The following is an 8,248-nucleotide window of genomic DNA, read 5'->3' on the forward strand; positions in this document are numbered from 1 at the left end:
TCTTCCTTGGATGATGGTGTTGATCAGTGGACTCTCACCTCCACGTTAGTAACTTTCTGCCCCTTTGAAGTGCATAGTTCTCTATCTTTAGAGTGCTAATTCGAATATATGTTTATTGATGAACTTTGGTAAAAGTACACCTCAAATATATAACTAAGCTTTTTAAGATTGACAAGTAGCAATGATGAAAGTTGGAACCAACTTAAATGAAGGTCAGAGTGAAAAGAGTTAGATTTTAAATCTAACAATAGGGATCCGGCACTAGAAGCAATCCGATAACATATAGCTTGTCGTTGAAGAATACCTGCCAACAGAAGAATTTGATGGAAAAAACTCATAATCAGAACAATCTAATAGCATAAAAGCCACTCCAAATCCAATTAGTTCTAGTCTAACCTACTTAAATTGATGGCGACTATTTAACCATCTAAAGTATTTTGACAGCAAGACAATGTCATCCAAAGAAGTAGCATTCAACTCTGACCAGAACTAGAAAGCTGAAAAATCTCAAGCCACCCAACTCGAACCAATCAAACAACAAACTAGATACTACCCAAAAAAAATCCAATGGTAGATTCTTGTTTTCAGAATGATTTTTGTTCTAGAATCGCCCTTAAGGCAAGATTACTTGTTTTAATAACTTTGGGACTTATTTCAGGTTTTAGTTAAGCACTAAGGGCACTTGCTCATCCTTAATATAAGAGGCCTTAGAACCTGTAAAAACCCTCTTATATCCTCAGATTGTCATATCAGAAGTTAGCAAAAGTTTCTCTTGTATACATTAATTGGTGGTTGCTCTTAGAAGAAAAAAAATTCTACAGTGTGGATTCTCCACAGTTTTGATAGATTTATAACACCTTGGCATATTTTGGGGATCAGAGGTGGTGAGCTTTGTGGATTCCGATAGGCCAGCATCACCTTTAGTATTGTGCAGTCAATTTTGGGTGATGGTGAGGACCTTCAGTAGCAAGTAAGGCTATTGGTTGTCCATATCTAGTCTTTAGTTAGTTAGTTAGTTAGTTATCTTTACGTCTCCGGTTTTCTAAAATTCAATTACTTCATTTATTCTAGAGTTAGCTTAGTTTCTCCTTAACCAGTCTAAGTTTTTTTCTTTATCACTTTGGAGCTTGTTTTAAAACTCCAAACCTACATCAAGCAATCTTGTAGAGTCCTTAAGCTAGGAACAAATATAATAAATTAATGTGGAGTCTGTATTTCAAGAATTTGTAAATAATATAAGTTTTATTCTATTTATAGAAATCCATAAAGGTTAATCCATCCATCAATGTGTAAAAACACATCTTAACCAGAAGTTGTGATCATTGAGTATTAGATCGATTGGTATTGCCTCTTACATCTTAGACAAGAGGTTTGGGTTCATTTCCAAGAGGTGCTCGCACTCATTTCATTTCCCATTTGAAATGTCTTGGTGCCCAATTAGCCTAAATTATTGCCTAGGTGGGGTTGGTTGGACTTAGGGACCAAGTGGCTCTAGGCTTTCTGTATATCAAAGTAAATATAAAAAAAAAAGATAAAAGAAAACTAAAAGTCATGCACATGATAATTTGATGAAATTTAGTACCACATAAACATGTTAAAATATAGCACAACCAATATGAGAATTTATATCCAATTATCCTGATCATCATTTGTCTGAAATTAATATGGATCGGTAGCCTACTACCTAACACTAATAATTTCCCTTAGAAAAAATGTCTGACTGTAGTAAAAAGGATATATGGATGCTTGCAAAAAAAAAGAGAAAGTATTAATCAATGATTAAATTATAATTTTTAATATCATATGATATTTAAATTACAATATTTTATAATATAATAAATTTATATCTCTAATTTACCATACTAATGGTCATCATTTAATGATCATGGGCATCCATGAACATGTTGGTCATGAATGCCAACTAAAATGCAACTAGCTTGTCCGCCCTCTTGTCCACTTCCTTGATAGGTAAGTAATTTTGAGATACTTGCGGAACTTTTAGTGCAAACAATGCAAATCTCCAAGTGCAAGCAATGCAAATATCCATTATTAAGTAGGTTGCCTCAAATAGTTAATTTTGAGATACTTGTTGACTTTTTGTAATGCAAGTGATGCACATCTCAAGATGCCTAGTGTATTCCTTAAGCAAGTTATCTAGAACTACCAAAAGTACAAGAAATACATGAGAAAACACAAATAAGAAGACTGAAAAAAATGCTTTGGGAAAAATTATGAAGAAGAAGAAATCGAGAAGAGCCATCGACAACCCAAAAAGCCAAAACACGCAAACGCGTAACCTAAAAACCTACCTGTAGAAAAGGTTAGAAAGACCTAAAGAACAACCCAAACCCAAAATATAACAATCTATGAAACATCGAAAAGTTACGAGAACTATTAGGTTATATAGCCAAGAGACCATCCACTTAAGGTAATGATCCATGGGTCGCTCTAGCTTGACAATTGAAAAAGAATGCCTATCCTCATTTGTCAATTCTGCATGAGTCTAGGAGCCTCTCTAAAGAATGAGGCTATTAAATGTTTTTTTTCTAGTATAACTAATGAATCTATAGTTCTCATTTAATCATAATTGACTATTAAAAGTTTTAGCTAAGTTTAATGAATTTGCATGTATGAGCTACTTCTTGATGCTTCATTTTATGCAATGATCTTAAAAAAATAAAGAAAAACATTGTTGGCAAACACTGATGCAAGTAGAGCAATGTTGATCCCTTTTTTTTTAGAGAATAACTTTTTAGTTTCTACCAAATACTAATCATTTTATAAAATTATGGAATAACAATTACCTATGTTAAGCACTTAAAATAACACCTCCCATGGTTTGAACAAGGACGCTCTTCCTAAAATAAAAGAGGTGCACCCATTAAATCAAAGCCTATTTACTAGAAAGATACTACCTATATATTATGAACTAGGACTTATTGCAGTGGTCATGCTCATCTCCCTAGCAACTGGAGGTTGTAGGTTTAAATATAGAATGTCACACCCCCAAATACTAGGACCTAAGTAATGCCTCCCTCACTTTATCAATTTTATTTTTTTTTAATGCATAATGTTGCAAAGTATTTTTTGGGCTTGACTTGTTATATTAAAGGTTCTTCGAAACTAAGCCAACTCAAGTTGAGCTTAGTAATGAACCTTGAAGTTCTGTTAATTTTCTAGTATCACAAGCTGGCAATGGCTGCTAATCAACTTATCAAGCTGAACATGGATTCGAGCCAGAGATTGTTTAGCTTGGTTCATCACATGTAAGCCAAATCAAAGTGCAAGGCCCAAGCTTAGCTCGTTTTTTGAGTGACTTCAAGCTCAACTTGTTAACCAACAAAACTATAGGGATCTAGAATCTCACTCAAAAAAATTAGTCAGACTAAATACACACTAACACAGGCTTGCAAAACAGTATGAAATGAACTTATTAAAAGCTTGAGCAATCCATAAACATTTAGGGGTGCATACTTTAAGCCACATCAAATGTTGGACTTCCATGCCTAGTTTGTTCAAACGTTGGTCTTGAGGTGAAAACATTACTTTTGGAACTTATTTCAGTTAATTACCCTTCTTAGTAAGTTGGGCCCAAAATGCTCGAATTGGCACCTTATGTACGTTTCCCTTTTTCGTTTTAGATGTTTAGTTATTTGGTAGCCTTGTCAAGCCATCTTAAAAGATGTAAGGTTACGTGCAAGAATATCTTGGTTTAAGCCGGCAGCTATGCTGCACTATTCATGTCATTTAAAGCTTTTAGAGTCAGAGGCGTACATGCATGAAGCTGGTTGTACCATCAATGTGTTCTAACTCCTTGGTTAATGATAAACCTCACTAGCCGGGAGAGAAAGAGGGGTGACGGCAATGTCGGTGATCAAATTTTTATTTTTTTTTATATAATAGTTGCTTACACTATTTTAGCATAAATATGGTTAATAGAATCAAAAAAATAGTGTTGAATTATTAGAAGAGTTTTTTTTTTTTTTTCCGGCAAGAGCGATTCAATCAGCAGCAGCTTTATTTATCTCTTAAAATACTGACTAAACCTTTTTACCGTACAATTGTACCATCGATTTGTCATTGCAGTCGCTCTCCGTCGCTGCTATATAATCCAACGGTTCAGATCCGAGCCTCGTTAAAAGCGTGGTATTTTCGATATTTTTAATAAGTTCAGTCGTGTTTTCATAACTAGACGTTCCATCGGTCCTATCGCCCAAGGTTATGTAGTCCGGAAAGAGAGAGAGAGAGAGAGAGAGAGCGAGAGTCGTCCGACAAAGGGGGAGAGCCGGCATCAGCCGTGGCACGACTCTCGCGGCGGCGGCGGCGGCATGCTGAAGGGGTGCGCGGCGGTAGGGCCGATCCAGGTCCGCGAGGCGGCGGCGGCGGCGGTCCAATGCCGGTGGCTCGGCGCTGCCGGCGGGGGGCGGAGGCGGTTGGCGGCGGCATCGTTGCGATGCTCCCGGGCGGAGACGGCGGCGGTGACGGGCCTATCTGCTGCGGCGGCGGAGGGCGGCGGGAGGGGGCTGGCGGAGAGTCTTCGGCTGGGGAGGCTGGTGGAGGACGGCCTGTCATACAAGGAGAGCTTCATCGTGAGGTGCTACGAGGTGGGGATCAACAAGACCGCCACCGTCGAGACTATTGCCAATCTCCTCCAGGTTCTCTTAAAAACCCCACCTTTAATTCGATTTCTCCTTCTTTTTGGATCTTTGGACATTTCCATTCTTTCTTCCTTTCAGGTGTTTCTGAACGCAATTCGAATGGTTTCTGAATATATTTTGTTTGGATATTGTTTCGTTTCTCTTATATTCCTTCAGTCTTAGATTTATTTTGTTGTTAAATTTGTGAAAGCGAGTTTTGATTGTGGAATTTTCATATTCAGAGTATTTGTCCCAATTGTTTGGTAAAACAATGGAAGTTGCAAACAGCAACGGATTGTGTTTATTGACAAGATTTCTTTTTTTCTTGCGCCGACACACCCCCCCCCCCCCACCAAACAATGTTTATGGATTGGAAAGTTCATCTGTTAATCAAATGAGCCTCTTTGTGAGTTCGATTATTTCGATAGCTCGAGTTTATCTATTGACTCTTGGGTTTATAAACATTTGTGTCCTTTACATTAATAACATCCATTTGCCTTTGCTAATTTGGCAGTTTCTTTTTGTTTTCTCTTTCACTAATATCTTTATTTATTTCTTTGTTACTTTTTACAAACTGACTTATCCTATCGAAAATACTGTCCAAGATCAAACTACTCATTGCTTGTTTATAAAAAAAATAAGATTTAACATATAGGTTACTGGTGGTGCTTCCTAATCATCTCCGTTCACACTTGTTTTGCTGGTGCCATGGTGTAGGAAGTTGGGTGCAACCATGCACAGAGTCTTGGGTTTTCTACTGATGGGTTTGCCACCACCCTCACCATGAGGAAACTTCACCTCATATGGGTGACTTCTCGCATGCACATTGAAATATACAAGTATCCTGCTTGGTGAGTGCACAAATTTGTGGAGTACTCATCTTCTAATTTCCAAGCATTCAATGGTATTTTTCACGGTGCAGGGGTGATGTTGTTGAGATTGAAACATGGTGCCAAGGGGAAGGAAGAATTGGCACCAGGCGTGATTGGATTATCAAGGATTTGGCTACTGGTGAAGTTATTGGCAGAGCCACCAGGTTTTTTCTTAGCTTTATTTACTATTTACTCTTCATTTCCTTGTCACCAACAAAAATTAAAATAGCGGATGCTGTATATTTAGTTATGATTGTTTACGTAGTATGCTCTCTTTCCACCTATTAACAACAGGGAGTTTCATTCATGTTACTCGTAAAATGTGTTAGGGATGAGTCTTCTCTACTGATCAAATATTTTAGAATCATTATTCATTTCATGAGATAAGTTGAGACCTTAAAACAGTTGATTAGCACTGTTAAGGACATGGCAGGGTTAAATTATTGTTTCTATTTAATTTTCGAAGAGTCTTCATTTAACATCAATACCAAGGTGGTTAAAAGTTCTGTTTGTGCTGGAAACAAGGACTTTTTCAGAAGGAGGTTGCCTCAATTTCTTGGAAAGAAAAAGTGGAAAGGGGGTTAATCTGAGAGAGCACCTATGAATTGAAAAGAATCAGTTCAATAGACCATGACAAAATTCAGAACCTTGAAATGGAATATGCAGTGAAATATTAAGATTGACAAGAAGGTTGATAGATACGGCCTTGTCTGGACATAATCGGGAAAAAAGTGGTGTTTGAGCTGCTGTAGATATTTATTGATATCTGTACATATCTAATATCCCTGAAATGTTATCGATTCTTCTTTTTAAATTTCATTGTTATGGAGTTTTTTCTCCGCAAGAGATTTGCCTGCTCAGTTTTGGTTCTCTGTAAATCTGTACAGCAAGTGGGTAATGATGAACCAAGATACTAGGAAGCTTCAGCGAGTAAGTGATGAAGTGAGGGAAGAATATCTTGTCTTCTGCCCGAGAACTCCTAGGTATGCTGCTATATGATGTTTGGCTTTCTTCTTCTTTATTTAATTAATGTAACATTTGTTTCGGTATACAAGGAAATGCAATAATCCATTTTAATTGCTCCAAAATATTACCCTTTTAAATTAAATTAGAGTAACAAAAGAAGATGATAATTGTAGGAGAGAACTAGTTTATGGCTGCATCTTACCTAGTTATCCTCAGATTTTTTCATTTGAGGTGCTCTAGAACTATGCTTGAATGTTAATTAAATTGCTTTCTTTCATTAGCTATATTGTCTTTGTGAACCTTGTGATACTTGTAGGAAAAATAATTTTATGGTAGTTTACTATTGTTTACTTCAGATCATGCCATTTTCATTGTGAGTACAAAGACTACTGGATAGCTTCATCTGAGTCCTATTGTTATTTGCATTTGCTTCTTTTCATCTCTGAAAACAACACGACAAATGATGCATGGTAATAGAACATATGACTGTCTAGTGTGCCAATGCAGATTAGCATTTCCAGAGGAGGATAATGGCAGCTTGAAGAAAATTCCTAAACTTGAAGAGCCTGCAGAACATTCACGACTAGAACTTGTTGTAAGTTATTTGCCTAATTTAAGCTTTAACTTCCTCTATGCTTAGATAGCTTAATGGATTTTCCATAAAACTTCCCTTAAACATTGTTCCTTTTGGAAATCTACAGCCCAGGAGAGCTGATTTGGACATGAACCAACATGTAAACAATGTCACTTATATTGGATGGGTCCTTGAAGTAAGTAGAATTACAAAATATCTATTGTGTTTGGTAATTTATTGCTATCAATAAGTTTAAGACTCAGATAATTCATATGTTTCCAAGTATTGGTTTGATATGTGACCTTTGTCTTGGTTCTTTTGCCCACTTACTTTCAGTTCATCTGCAATTCTTTAGCTAATGAATTTATTTTATATAACAGAGCATGCCTCAAGAAATTATCGACACCCATGAACTCCAGACAATCACCCTGGATTACAGGAGAGAATGCCAGCATAATGACATGGTTGATTCTCTCACTAGTCTGGAATTGGTAGATGATTATAGCACTAATGGGTCTGCTACCGGAAAGCAACACAAGAAAGACCACCATCACTTTTTGCATTTCTTGAGATTGTCCAGCACTGGACTTGAAATAAATCGGGGTCGCACTGAGTGGAGGAAGCTAGTTCGATGAGATTTTGTGTTAGAGGGTAGTTCTTTGTTCTCCCTCTCCTGTCTCTGCTCTTTAGAATGCATGTATTATGCTGTGATTTCACTGTTATTTTCTTCTATTTGCCGATCATGTAATGTTACTTGTAAGCGCTCAGATTTTGCAGCAATTTGCATGGTCAATTGGATGGTGAGCTATTTTTATGTGAGAGACATATATACAACTTTCATTTGCTTAACCTGATAGTGTGATTTATGTCTGCTAATTAAGTGGTGTCACAATGAGTTTCTTGAGAGGTAGGATTTAGGAGCACTTTCAAGTCTCAAATCAGTACCTAAATAAGCTTCAGCATGCTATCATTGTGCAGAACAATGCTTTTCTATTTCCTCCATCTTCTTCTTCTTCTTCTTCTTCTTCTTCTTTTAAGAAAAGAAAGATTTGCTATTCTCTTCACAGTGCTTGAAATTTTGATGAGCTTCTGCAATGCTCGAAAGACCTATCTAACTGATACATAAAAGGCTAAATATGCAATGTGGTGCTTTCCTACAGATTTTGTTCTATTTGTTTTATGACATTTCACTCTTTGGT

The 8,248-nt window shown here is 36.8% G+C and overlaps 1 protein-coding gene across 1 annotated transcript; it reads left to right on the forward strand.

The window, feature by feature from the left end:
- Positions 1–4,253: 4,253 nt before the first annotated feature.
- LOC103716139 (oleoyl-acyl carrier protein thioesterase, chloroplastic-like) lies at positions 4,254–7,898 on the forward strand. The gene is made up of 7 exons (XM_008804018.5): positions 4,254–4,655; positions 5,355–5,488; positions 5,560–5,673; positions 6,397–6,492; positions 6,983–7,070; positions 7,177–7,245; positions 7,430–7,898. Exons 1-7 carry the CDS (start codon positions 4,329–4,331, stop codon positions 7,682–7,684), a joined length of 1,083 nt encoding a protein of 360 aa, XP_008802240.1. The 5' UTR covers positions 4,254–4,328; the 3' UTR covers positions 7,685–7,898.
- Positions 7,899–8,248: the final 350 nt, after the last annotated feature.

The sequence above is a fragment of the Phoenix dactylifera genome, chromosome 12, assembly GCF_051530095.1.
Source record: "Phoenix dactylifera cultivar Ajwa chromosome 12, Ajwa_hap1_PhDact_Kaust_v1.1, whole genome shotgun sequence".
NCBI lineage: Eukaryota > Viridiplantae > Streptophyta > Magnoliopsida > Arecales > Arecaceae > Phoenix > Phoenix dactylifera.

What these genes read in the sequence shown, in the direction of transcription:
- LOC103716139 (XM_008804018.5), top strand. Translation starts at nt 4,329, where the DNA reads ATGCTGAAGGGGTGCGCGGCGGTAGGGCCGATCCAGGTCCGCGAGGCG. An exon ending in ATTCACGACTAGAACTTGTT is followed by an intron (nt 7,071 to 7,176) that starts GTAAGTTATTTG and finishes GGAAATCTACAG; the next exon opens with CCCAGGAGAGCTGATTTGGA. An exon ending in ATATTGGATGGGTCCTTGAA is followed by an intron (nt 7,246 to 7,429) that starts GTAAGTAGAATT and finishes TTTATATAACAG; the next exon opens with AGCATGCCTCAAGAAATTAT.